This window comes from Pygocentrus nattereri, chromosome 18 (assembly GCF_015220715.1).
Source record: "Pygocentrus nattereri isolate fPygNat1 chromosome 18, fPygNat1.pri, whole genome shotgun sequence".
Lineage (NCBI taxonomy): Eukaryota > Metazoa > Chordata > Actinopteri > Characiformes > Serrasalmidae > Pygocentrus > Pygocentrus nattereri.
Genome location: NC_051228.1, coordinates 24,882,794 through 24,897,746, shown reverse-complemented (window position 1 = coordinate 24,897,746; position 14,953 = coordinate 24,882,794). Strand labels below are relative to the sequence as shown.

At 38.4% G+C, this 14,953-nt stretch overlaps 1 protein-coding gene across 4 annotated transcripts in view; it reads left to right on the top strand.

Annotated features, from left to right (window-relative positions):
- The first annotated feature begins 1,766 nt into the window (after positions 1 to 1,766).
- tjp2a (tight junction protein 2a (zona occludens 2)) overlaps positions 1,767 to 14,953 on the top strand; it is a 51,229-nt gene continuing 38,042 nt past the window's right edge. Inside the window, exon 1 of one of the 4 annotated variants that reach the window (XM_017700244.2) lies at positions 1,767 to 1,919. Coding sequence is in view for 2 of the 4 variants with exons in the window: in XM_017700242.2 (XP_017555731.1) it covers positions 10,198 to 10,304 (107 nt within the window). In the remaining 2 variants the exon portion in view is untranslated. Of the gene's footprint in view, positions 1,920 to 9,909; positions 10,305 to 14,953 lie in introns of those variants that run through there. The other 3 variants (XM_017700242.2, XM_017700241.2, XM_017700245.2) reach the window with 3 other exon arrangements.

Sequence of the window (14,953 nt, the reverse complement as noted above, 5' to 3'; positions counted from 1 at the left end):
CCCTGCCAGATTTCTGTGTTCTTTCTGCTCCAACACATCTAAACCAACTCCTGGAGAGTAATGAGTTAAATTAGGTGAGCTACAGGAGAGATAACTCTGTATTGGGACTAAATATGAAGTCAAAGAGAAATTCCTGAAGATTTATTTATTTTTTATTTCTGCATAATTAAATTGGTGGTAAGATGTAAATTTGTTCAGAGTGGTTTGGTGTGAAATTCGGTGTTGTAGAGAAACTGTTCGAGTCAGAATTTTTCACAGTGGTGGTGATGGGAGCCAGATGTCCGAAGAGTTTAATGCCTCTAAAATTGATATAAATTGTTTTTGGTGCCTGTGAAACTGTTTTGTGTAGTTTTGTAATAAAATCTTGGCCTAAAATGTCATTTTTCAAATCCATTCATGGTGGAGAGGCACATATGGTGTGTTCCCACAGAAAACTTTAGATTTACTAGTATTTTACAATTAATATCACATAAAAACTCACAGGACACATTTAGGTTCACTGGTTGGATAGTAAGTAAACTATCATTGCACTGTAAACATTACAACCTCTTTTTCCTATCACCACCACTATAAAGAAAAGTTGGTAAGATTCTGTGCCATGAACCATTTCAAATCAAACCACTACGACAAACTTTGCTTACATCTCAATGGTTGAATTATTCAGAAAATTTGAAAAAATGCTGGATTTCCCTTTTTGAGGTTGATTTAGTACAACTGCAAAGCACTTTTTGCCATTCATTCTATTTTTAAAAAAAGTGTTATATTTCATTTGGAGATCTTACATTTCAGAATGGGTCATGTGGGCACTGTCTGTTATTTCTAAGAAATTTCTTAGAATTTCTTTGATACTGACATTTTAAGATCTGTTAGCCTAAGTGCCAAAATTCCTCAGTCTTTTATTAAGAATGAAATGTGATCTGAATGCACAAATCGAGATTTTTTTTTTTAATCCACAATGTTATTTTAGATAATAAGTGGAGTGGAAAGGCTTTTTCCACACTAAAAGATTCACATGGGTCCTGATATTAAAGATTACTATCTTTAAAATATTATTGATTACATATTTGAGTAATATATTTTACAAGTGTCTGTGTATTTGTGTATTTATAGAAAACTGTAATGGAATTGTGCTATTAAAAGCTGAATCTCTTTAGAAACGTGTCATTTATTGAAATAATGCTACACTACAGCTTATCTAGTACTTTTTTAATGTTAGATGAAGTAATACTGAGCATTAAAAGCCATGAATAGGGATTGGTGTATCCTGTTATTGAAGTGCCAGAGGTTTCTAATCCCAGTTATTAGCCCAGAAACATGGATGATTTAATACATTAGAAGCTTAGCAAGACCTTAAGTTGAATTGGTGCCTTACAGCAAGAGAGAAAAGAGCAGGGCAGAAGATATTGAAGGCCAATGAGCATTATTAAAGTTCTCCACTAGGGGGCATGATGTAGTAAGCTATGTAAGTGGCTCTATCACCTTACAGCGGGCTTAGTTAGGAATTTTCAGGAAGGAAGTGGACTACAAAAGAGCCAGGTGGAAATAGCAGCCTGAGCCAGAGGATTTGTTGTTTAAAAATACAGAAGACCCAACAGTTCAGAAATGTTGGGTCTACAAACAAATTTGGATTTTTTTGGCGAAGTTTTAAAACTTCACGTCATTACATTTGGATTACATACAATAATCTTTAGAGTTTCTGATTTAATTTGTTACCCCTCTATCAAACTCACTGAAACCGAGGTCACGTGACTCGTCGACGACTCACCTGCAGTTCGAAGACACGCCCACACCTGGAAGATTCAGGAAATCTGGGACTGTGTACAAAACCGAGGAGTTTAATCGCGTCTGCTGAACTTCGCGCTGTTGGTGGACTGTATATCTGGGTCAAGTGCAGGACTTATTATATCTCCAAACTCAAGGTAGGTTAGGATCTTCATTATCTAACATTTCCGTGGCTTTTTGACATGGTTTCGTCGCCCATTGTTCTCTAAGGAGCTGTAGTTGTTGTCCAAGTCGTATTTAGACTAAGCCCGACTTAAAGTGTTCAATATTTGATCTACAGATTGAACCTGTTTACTTTACCTTGCTGTCTGTTACTTGGCTTCGGGCTTCGGACTGCTTGCTTTTGTCGCAAAGCAAGCTGGGCCACGGCCTACTTCCCTAAGTTCGCATTTTCCGTTCCACCTTAAATTGTGCAGCTGTTTGTTCTGGCGCCTGAATTCAAGTGCTGCACCATTTAAGGTGGAACGCGGAATTCAAATAGGAAGCTGGCCTCGTCAGTTCACTGCTGTCCTTCTGGAGCTGTAGATTAACAAACTTACAGGTTATTCGTGGTTAAATAGTTGCGGCAGGTCAAAAAATCGCATCATGGATTCATACAACACAGATATGCATAAATAATACGTAAAATAAGGCTTGCCTTACGAACACAGGTTGGCAACGTTGCCACAGGCTACTTTTTAGTGCCTGAAAGGTGATAGCCTGCCTGACCCACCCAAAGCTAAAGACACAAACAAGGTACAAGCAAATATGAAGTACCTTTCAAGCTGAGTTTAAGGTACAATATTCCTATTCATTTGTAAAAACTACACAAGTTGCTTCATTTTCCATACTTCTATACTGTCAGAGAAAAAGTGCTGGACAGATTTTTGTCCCCTATGGTACAAAAATGACCTTAAAAATGTTTTAAGGTCCCGTTGTGTACCTTACAGCCGTTATAAGGGACATCACAGTTACTTCCCAGGGAAGAACTTGCTTAAGTTTTAATATCTTAGCTTTTTAATAATAATAAAAAAGCCTGAAGACAAGACTGAACTTTATGTAACTTAAAATAGCTTGTAATAACTAATTAATAACATTTTACCGCTGTGTGAAATTTTAAATGTGATGATGGGTTCAAGCATCTTTGGGTGTTTCACTTGGTTGGGTGTACTTACATCTCCTTCTAAGTGCAGATAACAATTAATTAATCACATATGCCTCATAGTGTGATTACAATGCTTCTAATTTACATAGAACAAAGTTTAAAGCCCAGTGGTCACTTGCATTAAACATAAGTAAGTTTTGGGTTTTACTTTCCCATAAGTGACCTGAGTAAAATCTCTTCAGGGAAATGTTTAAGTGGAAAGTGAGGGGAAAAATCTGTAATTAAAGTTTTTCACCCTAAATGTATGATTATGACAGTTGTGAAATTTTAATTTAAAGGCCCCACATCCTGCATTTTTCTTTTACCATTTTTTTCCCTCTATTTTCCATATTTCTAATATTTTTATTTTCACACACAACCATCTCTAGGGTTTACAGAGAATGGTCAGGAAAAGAGAAAATATCCAGTGAGCGCTAGTTGTGTGGATGAAAATGCCTTGTTTATGTGAAAGGAGAATGGGCAGACTGGTTCCAGATGATAGAAAGGCAACAGTAACTCAATTAAATAAACAAAATCTCGGAAGAATGTTTCCAACACTTTGTTGAAAGTATGCCATGAAGAATTAAGGCAGTTCTGAAGGCAAAAGGGGGGTCCAACGTTTTACTTTTAGTACCTAATAATGTGGCTGCTGAGTGTGTACTATATTGCACAAAAGTATTCACTTACCATCGAATTCAGGTGTTCCAATCACTTCCATGGTCACAGGTGTATAAAACCAAGCACCTAGGCCTCCAGACTGCTTCTGTAAACATTTGTGAATGAATGGGTCGCTCTCAGGAGCTCACTGAATTCCAGCCGTGGTACCGTGATAGGATGCCACCTGTGCAAGTCCAGTCATGAAATTTCCTCGCTACTAAATATTTCACAGTCAACTGTCAGTGGTATTATAACAAAATGGAAGAGATTGGGAACGACAACAATTCAGCCACAAAGTGGTAGGCCACGTAAAATTACAGTGGGGTCAGCAGATGCTGAGGCACATAGTGCACAGAGGTCACCAACTTTCTGCAGAGTCAATCACTACAGACCTCCAAACTTCATGTGGCCTTCAGATTAGCTCAAGAACAGCATAGAGAGCTTCATGGAATGGGTTTCCATGGCCGAGCAGATGCATTCAAGTCTTACATCACCAAGCACAATGCAAAGCGTTGAATGCAGTGGTGTAAAGCATTGCCACTGGACTCTAGAGCAGTGGAGACGTGTTCTCTGGAGTGACAAATCGTGCTTCTCCGTCTGGAAATCGGATGGACGAGTCTGGGTTTGGTGGTTGCCAGGAGAACAGTATTTGTCTGAGTGCATTGTGCCAAGTGTAAAGTTTGGTGGAGGAGGGATTATGGTGTTGGATTGTTTTTCAGGAGTTGGGCTCGGCCTCTTAGTTTTAGTGAAAGGAACTCTTAATGCTTCAGCAGACCAAGAGATTTTGGACAATTTCATGCTCCCAACTTTGTGGGAACAGTTTGGGGACGGCTCCTTCCTGTTCCAACATGACTGCGCACCAGTGCACAAAGTAGGGTCCGTAAAGACATGGATGAGTCCTGACCTCAACCTGATAGAACAGCTTTGGGATGAATTAGAGCAGAGACTGTGAGCCAGACCTTCTCATCCAACATTAGCGTCTGACCTCACAAAAGCGTTTCTGGAAGAACAGTCAAAAATTTTTATTTACAGCTTTAAATTTGTCCTACATCCAGATGAAGTCTAAGACTACACTAAATGTGATGATTCACCATTGGTGTTGCATTTTAGTCCAAGACTAATCCATGTCTGGTAAACCGGAATATGTTTTATGCAAGTGGGTAGTTGGACATTCAAATGAATAAGTCTTCAAATGAATAAGAATTCACATAATATTAATTCAAATGAAAAGGGGGGTGCATTTTTATTAGGATGAATTTTGTCATTTATTCATGTTGACCGAGGTTTGACATCCCCATCCATGCTGCCTTGGATTCGACTGTTTACACTTCTGGCCCTTTGATATTTTTTTTTTTTTTTTTTTTGTACAGTTGGCTCTTGCCTCCTGAGATTTGTCTATGGATGTTGTTGTGAAATCCCTGACTGTGCAGTTTTTCCTGCCAAGCCCTTGCTTTTTGCTTGGGCCTTCTGCCAGTCATGTCTGATTCACACCTGTTTAGTGTGATTTTGTGTGATTTTCATATAAACCTGGGAAGGTTCTGTACTGTAATGCACTGAAAGCACACCCAAACATCCTAATTTTCCTTCCCTGTCAACACCCTAAAAGCTTCAAAAGCTGTTTAACAGGCAGCATGCTGTGACTTTATCCAACATTATCCATCATTTGTAAACAGAATTGCACTTAAAAAGTGATTTTATTGCATTTCTATTGTCTACATTAGATTTTAACAAGTAGACAGCTCTGAATGATGAGTGACATGTGTTTTAGTATGTTGTTAAATACATGCATCTGGCAAATGGAGATTATGCATATGTGCATTGCATAACATACGCTGCAAAACTGCATGAATGGTGCACATGGTAGAGGCATCAGTCCCACAGTACAATAAACCCGCTTACATAAAGGCATTAAAGGCGTTTGACAGAAGACACAATACAAAATAGGATGTTAATACACACCACTGTTAACATGCAAATCTCACACGTGCAATGATTAAACCCATATACAGGATTTCTGTTGTAGCCTAAGTGGAATTATGCAGAGTTGGCATTTGAGGTCACTTTCCAGTGATCCAGGCCTGTTATGTTAGTCATGTTTTGCAGTTTTTTTGTGATAATACAAGATTTCTGTATCTAATCCACTGGAGTTTGATTTTCCCCTCTTTGAGAATATTGCACATCCTCTGATGTAAGATTATGGATATTTCAGGTTTCTGTTTACCAATATGGCAAAAAAAGCCTCTTTGGCTGAAAGCTGAGCATATAGCCTTTCAAGAGAGATTTGAAGAAAGCCAGTATTATAAGCTCTGTTGAGCAGACATGCACTCACAGTTATGCTTAAAATAATTTATTATGAGGAGTTTTGGCCTTTGTTTGGCACACATCATTACTAAGGGAGGGGAAAATGGCAGAAATGTAACGTGACGCATACATTTTCATTATGCAAAATATATAAAAATATGTGGTTTCATATTTTGAACTAAGTGTGTTATTGATCGAGTCTTGATCCATATTTTTTTTTGATATAGCACATAATGTGCACATGAATATGTGCTTTGTGTTCGCATGTTAATATGTTGATGTTTGCACCTGCACAGGATGTAATGATTTTGATATAGTTTGCAATTCTGCGTTCAAGAATTCTTTCAATTTGCGGTATTTTCTGTGCACATCAGGCAGGCATGTGCATTCATAATTTGTTTTTTTTTTTTATTATAAACAACTTAATCTTATTGTTTTTAATTTGCGCACACACACACAAATGTGCGCACATATATACATATATATATATATATATATATATATATATATATATATATATATATATATATATATATATATATATATATATATATTTATTGTGTGTGTATGTATGACACACACACACACACCGTGTACATTTTCAAACATATTCTAGGTCATGTGCAAGGGTACTCAGGTTGAGAAGTTTTGGGGATGTATTTACAGAAAAGTTTTGGGTGACTTGAATATTGACTAGTGTTCACTTGCAGCATTAGCCTCATAGCTACAGTGCTAAACTAAAGAAGCAAAATTTGGACACCTAGAATGTCTCAGCTGATTGACTACACTTGAAGTGGAAAATTGTGCACATCTGATTTTCAAACTTAAAATCAACTGTCAGGTCTGGCCTGGAGGTTGATTGGTGGTTGTTGTTGTTGTTGTTGTTGTTGCATTTTACGTGCTCTCTTTAATTGGCCTAAAAATATCTTTCATGATATCTGCAGTTGTTCAGTGTTATAGAAGTACTGACAATACCCACGATATACTCAGAAAAGCACAGTTTGGTATGTTTTATCACAATAATAATATAATTAAATTATCTACCCTTAAACATTAAATGCTCTATAATCTGTCTGTGCTGTGATTTTATTAGACACTGTAACTTTGAATTATACAAAGTAGCTCACATCATTGCCATCTGATTATAAAGCGCTATAACACCCTCAGGCAGATTCAGTGCAAGTTCAAGTCATAACAGAGGCTGTTTCTGGTCCTGCTCCTTTTCTAAACACTGACACATACTTTACACGCCTTTAACCCTTTATGCAGTGTGTGTAATTTTGATTGTGAAGCTCTTTAGTTAAGCTGTTTACATATGAAACTCCCTTTTGTGTTATAAAACTTCACCTTCCAATTATTGTCCTAATGATATAAAAATCCATTAAACATGGAATAATGTGTAATTCAACAGAGAGAATCAAAAAACAAAATAATTCAGAATGGTTTGATGTGAAATGGTTCATTATAGAGAAACTCAACAACTCTTCACAGTGGTGGTGATAGCAACCAGGGTCACAATGTATACAAAAGTAGCCAATTTATTTACTATCCAAAACCACCAGTGAACCTACTTGTGTCTTTTGAGTTTTTCTATGCAATCTGAAAAAGAAAATCTGGTTTTATTTTGGGGACTATTTTGCCATATAACATTCTGCATGTGCCTTTCCACCATAAACAGATTAAGATCATATGTTTCAGACCAAACTCTTCAATCTTCTACCTCAAAACTAAGTATTTATTACCATTTAATGTAGTAGCTTTCTTTGACAGAGCCTTAAGAGGTGTTAAATTCTTCAGACGTCTGGTTCCTATCACCACCACTGTGAACAATTCTGATGACTACTTCTAATAATACTAATACTCCAAGTAAAATTATGAAAATAATTATTGAACAACTTGGTGTTAATAGACAATAGTCTGTTTTACATTTCCGATAGAATAGTGTGCAAAAAGAAAGGAGAGCAAAAACGGCTCATATTCCTCCACATGAAAGCACAATTGAATTTTACTGATGCTTTTTATTTCCTGAAATATTGTGATTTATTAATAAATTGAAATTACCTTTTTTATTGCACTGATCCCACTGACTAAGCGTGTGGCAGATACTCTGCTGAAATAGCAGTTGATCCCTCAGATATCCAGAGAGGCTTATGTCTGATTCTAATGCTACAGGGACTAAATCAGGATAAAACAGATATACTGTAATAGTCATATTGTAGTAGCAATGTTCAATATTGAGCAGAGCATACTGTGCAAATGTAGATGCATTTCTGTGGCGTAAATAGTGTAACACACCGATTAAACAGCTTGACTGCAATCACAGTTGGCTGATATAAGTTAACCTGAGAACCACCTTTTAAAATAAACCAGTAGAAAGCCCAGTTGTTATTATTATGGTTTTGGACAGCAAAACCAATTCAGGTGTACATCACCATTTTCCAGTCTTTCTTTATCCCTTAAAAATAAAAAAATGTGTGGAACATCATCAGGAACATCAGGGTAAAATAAACTTCCTTTCACATGTGTGGCTGCAGTGATCCATTTGTTTCCTGACAGTGTGTTATTGTGTTGTGCTGGTATGAGTGAATTTCTCGTGGCAGTGCTGCTGGAGTGTTTATTATACAGTGAGTGCATACGGTGTTTAAAAACGCCAGCAGCAGAGTGCATCAGCAGTGTCTGATCCACTCGTACCAGCACAGCACACACTAACACACCACCACCACGTCAGTGTCACTACAGTGCTGAGAATGGTCCACTAGCTAAATAATGCCTTCTCTGTGGTGGTTCTGACCACTAAAGAACAGGGTACAGGGGCCTAACAAAGCATGGAAACAGATGGATTACAGTCTGTAATTGTAGAACTACAAAGTGCACATATGTGGTAAATGGAGCTGATAAAATGGACTGTGAGCATAGAAACAAGGAGTGTTTTAAATGTTATGGCTGATTAGTGTATGTTTTCTACTAATAGCAGTTTTTACCAGAAGGTGGGTCTCTGACTTTTGCCCAGTTCAGCATTATTATTATTATTATTATTATTATTATTATTATTAATAACAGTGAAAAATTGTAGTACAATTTAGCAAAAACTGCTGTTTGCCTTTCTAGTTTTCTAGAGAGCAGTTCTGTCTCTCCTCAGAGGAATTACAATATAATCTGTGCATTTCCCAACAGAGATTGCACTTGTTACCTAACAGGGTAGAAATTGGGGGCTGGGGGGGATGGAAGGCATCATTTGTAAGGCTTTGCCTGTTTTGGGTCTGGTGTAGTACCACAGGGATTTCTGTCCTGTCGCTCTTTGACAGTACAATCTCCCGCTCTCATGGCCATCCCTGGCCAGAGCTGTAATCCAGACGTGCAAGCTGCTGGACTAAAATTTCATCTGCCCGCACGCGCATCACCCATACGCTCGGCCTGCTTACCCAATGCATCCCTGCACCATAGGACAGAGCAGCAGGCATGGGGGGTGAAAGACAGCTTCCAGGGCAGAGTAACGGTTGGCCAGAAGGCTGAAAGGTTTTTTTTTTATTATTTATTTTTGAATTTTTTTATGGGGAGTGGGGTAGCTGTGGTGGGTGATGGGCTATGGACCGACAGAATGTGTGCGTGTATGTGTGTTTACTTTTTTTTTTTTTTTTTTTTTTGGAGAGAAGGAGCATGCTAATGGTCGCAGGGCTAAGCTTACAATGAGGGGATTACAGAAGCATGGGGTGGGGGTGCGTACATGATCTGTCAGAGCTTAGTGCCACAATTATCCCCCTCACAGCAGCGTTTTCATTAGTGTAATGTTCAGAGAGCTCCAGAATTATGTAAGAGTGACGTGCCATCAGCCTGCCCAACGTGGTGCCTCTGTGTGTTCCCCCCCCCCCCCCCCCCTTCTCTCTCTCTCTCTCTCTCTCTCTCTCTCTCTCTCTCTCTCTCTCTCTCTCTCTCTCTCTCTCTCTCTCTCTCTCTCTCTCTCTCTCTCTCTCTCTCTCTCTCTCTCTCTCTCTCTCTCTCTCTCTCTCTCTCTCATGCTCTCTTTTTTTACCCCTCCTCTCGTTCCACGAGGAGAACAAAATGGGCATCTGTCAGACTCCGGAGAGCGAGCGAGAGAGAGTGTGTGCCCGTCACTGAAAGCAGCTGAATGAGCGGCGTTTTGGTCACGATGGCTCCAGAAACGCATGACAGTGACAGACGGGGCACAGGGTCATCTGTAATGTATTGTGACTGATGTGGTCTGCTGTAGTGTGCGGTATGCACTGTGTGTAGTGCACCTGTTTTGGTTGGGTGAGCGGTGAAGTGTGACTGAGTGTGTGCGGTACTGAAGGACCAAATAAGCAAGAAATTTGAACATGAAGTACAAGAAGTTCATCACCATCATGCAAGCTGCCATCGGGATTGCGCCCCTCAACAAAAGGGAGCTGCTGCCCCCTGGCAGGAAGCTGTGGAGGCCCTCTGGGTGAGTGAGCAAGAAGAGGGTGGTGGGAGAAAGAGGAGCTGCAAATTAATGTTATTGTTTGTTGTTATAACGCATAGGCTACATTCCTATATGGTCCTTGGTTTAAAGATAGGGCTGAACTATATATGCGATTAAAATGTTTTTATGATGTTATGTGGTGCTGAGCTTCAGGGCTTTTTTGTCATTTAAAAAGAGCAGCACATGCATTGTTTTTGGACCTGGGGCTTGGACTCTATGGAGTTTATCTTGCATTTCAATATTGTCTTAACAAGCTTTAAGAGAGGAAATGTAGCCTAACAGCAGTGCTCATGAACTGTCAGTCTGGCAGTTCACAGTTTGAGCCTCCCAAATAATCGATGTGCTGATCTTGTTAACTTTTATTTTTATAGAAAATAATAGCATTTAAACAACAATTGCAGTATTGGTCAGAAAAATTGCAGTTGTGTTTTCCCCAAAATGTTCATCACTATCAGTGCCAGACTGATAGTTCACAAGCTGTGGAGTTATTAGGTGAAATTTCTCTAATTAAAACTTAAGGCAGTGTTGAATAATGTAGGATATAATTGACATTGTAGCTTTTACAGATTGAAAACAGAACTCTTTGAAATTGCAATTTTTCAGTGCAAAAACGATTGTTCAGCCCTACTTGGATGTACACATTTAGGAAAGAGCTTTTAGTTTAAATAGAACCTTTACATTTTAGAAGGTTCTTTTATATCTTAAAGGTTTGTCAGCCTTGCACTCATTTGCAAATATCTATTTAAAGAAACCAAATGAGGTTCTTTTATGACATTGCTCCAAAGAAAGCATAATTTTTGGCATCTTTATATTGAAGTGTATTTGCTGGGGTTTGAGGTGTACTTGTGCTTCTTTACTGCCAGGTTAGGAAAATCTTATTTTCTCTCTGCAAGGACATGCTTTACAAAACAGGATTTCTCAGTTAGCCAGATAAGAGGAGGAAAGTGAAGTGCCTCCCTCATTTTGCACTTAAAGTGGAATTCCAGACAGACTGTTTCTGCAAGTTTCTGCATAATCCAATTATTAGTCCTTCACAGTGCGCTGATGCGGAGTGCGCCATTGTAGACAAACCTTTCTTAGTGGTGATGATGGAAACCAAGGTTCATGATATGATTTTATTTACAATCCAGAATGACCAGTGAGCATAAGCATGTTTTAATATGTAGTGTTGATGATGGTAAACTAATAATGGTAATGGTAAATTCAAAAAAGAATGGTTTCTTTAGGGACAATTCTGATTTGATTTGCTTGTTTAGAAAGGTGCTTTTTAAATCAAATCATTCTGAATGCCTTTCTTTATATCATAGAGACTTAATTATGCAGTAATTTTGAAAAATGTACATTCCCTTTAAACTCAGCTGAGAAATTCGTTTTGAGGATGGTCTGAGATCAGTTAGGAGGGACTTGTCGAACAGAAACAGACATCAGCTGGTGTGTGAAAATAACCCAGAAACTACAGGTTAATAAGTGTCAGGAGAGAATAATCTGTAGATGTGTTGCTGTAGTGAAGGCTTGCCGTCTTCAGATCTGCTTTGGTAAATATTTCAGAGAAGCATCCAGTTGTCTTTGCATTTCTTCATTACATAACAAATAAGAGAAAGATGAGATTATTTGCTAAAATGTCTGCGTCGTCTTCAAAACATTCCCCATAGCTGTCGCTGTAACTTAAGATGCAGCTACACAGTTTTCCAAGCAAAAGGTCAGCTCTTTCATCTTGAATGGATTCTAGGAACTGAAGATTGGCCAAGAAGGTTTTGATTCATGTAGCATAAGTATGTTTTGATTTAACCTTTAACTGTATCTGGTGAAAGGCTGAGGGAAACATACTGGGACAGAGGACAAACATGCACCACATATGTGCTGTTTAGGAGAGAATAATCAGATTCTTTCTACCGCAGCTGCGCTCTCAGTCTCGGTACACACTTAAAGATGGTACTTCAAGGGTTCTTTACTAAAGAAAATGGTTCTATATTAAACCGTGAGCACTCAAAGAACCCTTGGCATGATTAAATGGTTATTTGCATGGTGAACGGGTTCATCTGAAGGTGGTTCTATATAGAACCATTTTGAAAATGGTCCTGTATAGTACCAAAAAAAGTTCTTCTGTTTTTACAAACTTGACATAGTAGCAATAGAAGAACTAGGTAATTAGTATTGTTAACCTCTGGTTGCTTACTTTTCTTTTTTGATTATCACTTTTGAAAACAATGGGTGCAATTCATGATTTGTTGTTCTTATAATTGTCCATCGTCTGTCTCTATGAAAATTTGCACTGTTGTATATACACTGTACATTCTGTCCATGTGAACAGATTTTGATGACACATGCATTATTTTTATTTGTACATTTAGTTACCTTGTATTTACACCTGTTAGCCATTTTATATGGTACACTTACTGTAGGTGCACTTTATACATTGGTCAGCAGTAACATTAATACCACCTCATTATTTTTGCTCTCATTGTTCATTTTATCAGTATAATCTGTATAATAATTATCATATAAACACCTCAGTGTCACTGCTGGACTGAAAATAGTCCACCAACCAAACATTTCCAGCCAACAATGTCCTGTGACCACTGATGGACTTGAAGATGACTAACATAAACTGCAGCAGATGAGCTTTTGTCTCTGACTTTACATCTACAAGGTGGACCAACAATGGACAGTTGGTAGACACAGTGTTTTAAAAACTCCAGCAGCACTGCTAAGTCTGATCTACTCGCACCAGCACACACTAACACACCACCGTGTCAGTGCCACTGCAGTCCTGAGAATGATCCACCACCTGAAGAATACCTGCTCTGTGGTGGTGCTGTGGGGGTCTTGATAATTAAAGAACAGGGTAAAATGGCGTGAACAAAGTATGTAGTTCTAAAATTAAAGACTGTAGTCCATCTGTTTCTCTGCACCTCTGTGATAAGTGAAAGTAATAAAATGAACAGTCAGTGTAGAAAGTGTTTTTAATGTTGTGGCTGATTGGTGTAGGTTTGCTGACCTTAGCACAACAGGGTTAAGAGCAGTTCACCAGCCCAAAATATACAGCCAACATTGGTCCTGTGGTCAGAAACTACAAGGCTGGCCTGTCAAAGAAATTTTAGCTGATTTACTAGGGTTCCCTCACAAATGTAGAGATAAAAATAATGTCTGAGCGAGCAAAAGTCGAGTGGCTGTTGTTGGAGTGATAGATGAAATCGGACATCTTCTGTGGTGTTTGGGACTGTAACGTTTTGGCAAAGCTAACAGATATCTGACAGCGCAAAGTCAAATAAACAGTTTTCAGAGTGCAAACAAAATTGAACGTGCTCTGCGGTGAGTCTACCTGTTAGCTGTCAGTAAGCTGCTATCATGCTTTGTTTTTCCTGACTTTCATTTTTTCCTCTTGCTAATAGCTCCCACATCACCCACAAATGAGCTGCTCTGAAATATAAATGGGTGGTCTGGGTTTATGTGGCAAATTCAGATGTGGAAGAGAAATTTGACACTTCATAATCATAATTAATAGGCTGAGCATTTCAGTGTTGTAGCTGAACTGACACCTATTATATTGCATTGTGGGCACAGCCATTTATCTGCTGAATTTAGCAAGTTTCAGGTTGAGTGTCCAGCAACTTGACAGCATTGAGAGGCATCCTGCTGCTTGCCATTTAAATACTTGTGATGCAATTTGGGTTTTTTTTCCATTGTGTATGGCTATTAAAGTGCAAGCCTAAATTGGTTGACTAACTATTATCCTTCATAGCGGTTAATACTGAAAGTAGTTGTTCACAAACTACGATACAGTGTTGTAAACTGGTGTTGTAACACCAATGAGAAGTTAGAACTTTTTTTTTCCCCGTGACATATCTTAAACAATGCATTTATTGTTTATTGGTATTTGCTTTAACCCAGTGGCTGAAACATCTCAATTCACATTCTGTTTGCTGTGACCTAAACATAGGCTTGTGAAAGCTAACAATTGCGAATAGCTCGAATAATAACAATGAATCCATTATGTAATAATTGTTACAAGCCACTAATTGTTACCGGCCACTAAGTGGCCAGTATGTAGATGATGTTTAAAAACACCAGCAATGCTGTTGTTCCTGATACACAGAGGCTTACCACTGTAATTCTGTGCAGATGCAATAAAGTGGTGACTATTTGTTTATCATTGTTTGTTCACCAGTGAAGTGACATTAACGCTAAAAGGGTCAGGAAATCTGCTGTTTGGAATGTTTAAGAATGCGTTACATCACCTGGGCACGTCCACAGAGCAAAGTACCCAAGATAAAGAGATGACTCATGTTACTATTCATTAGCAATGCAGTGAGGTGTGTTCTATATACTGTGAGTGGGACTAAGGAAGTAATGTCACTCTGTAATCATTCCAGTTCTTTGTTTCCGTCCGTGACTCAGTCATTGGTCAGCATCCACTCTGTTTATGTCTCTCCAGAGCTGTTTGTGTGAGAATGTGTGCTGAGCCTATGGCTAAAGGTCACTGCATGGTCAGTCTCTGCTTTTATATTCTCTGCTTTTAATATACGTCCATAATGCTGGAGTTTACTAAGCCAGTGCATGGTTGGTTTTGAGTAAACAAATCCTTTCTATGTTTTAACCTCTCAATTTCTAGTTCTGTTTTCAGATGTTAT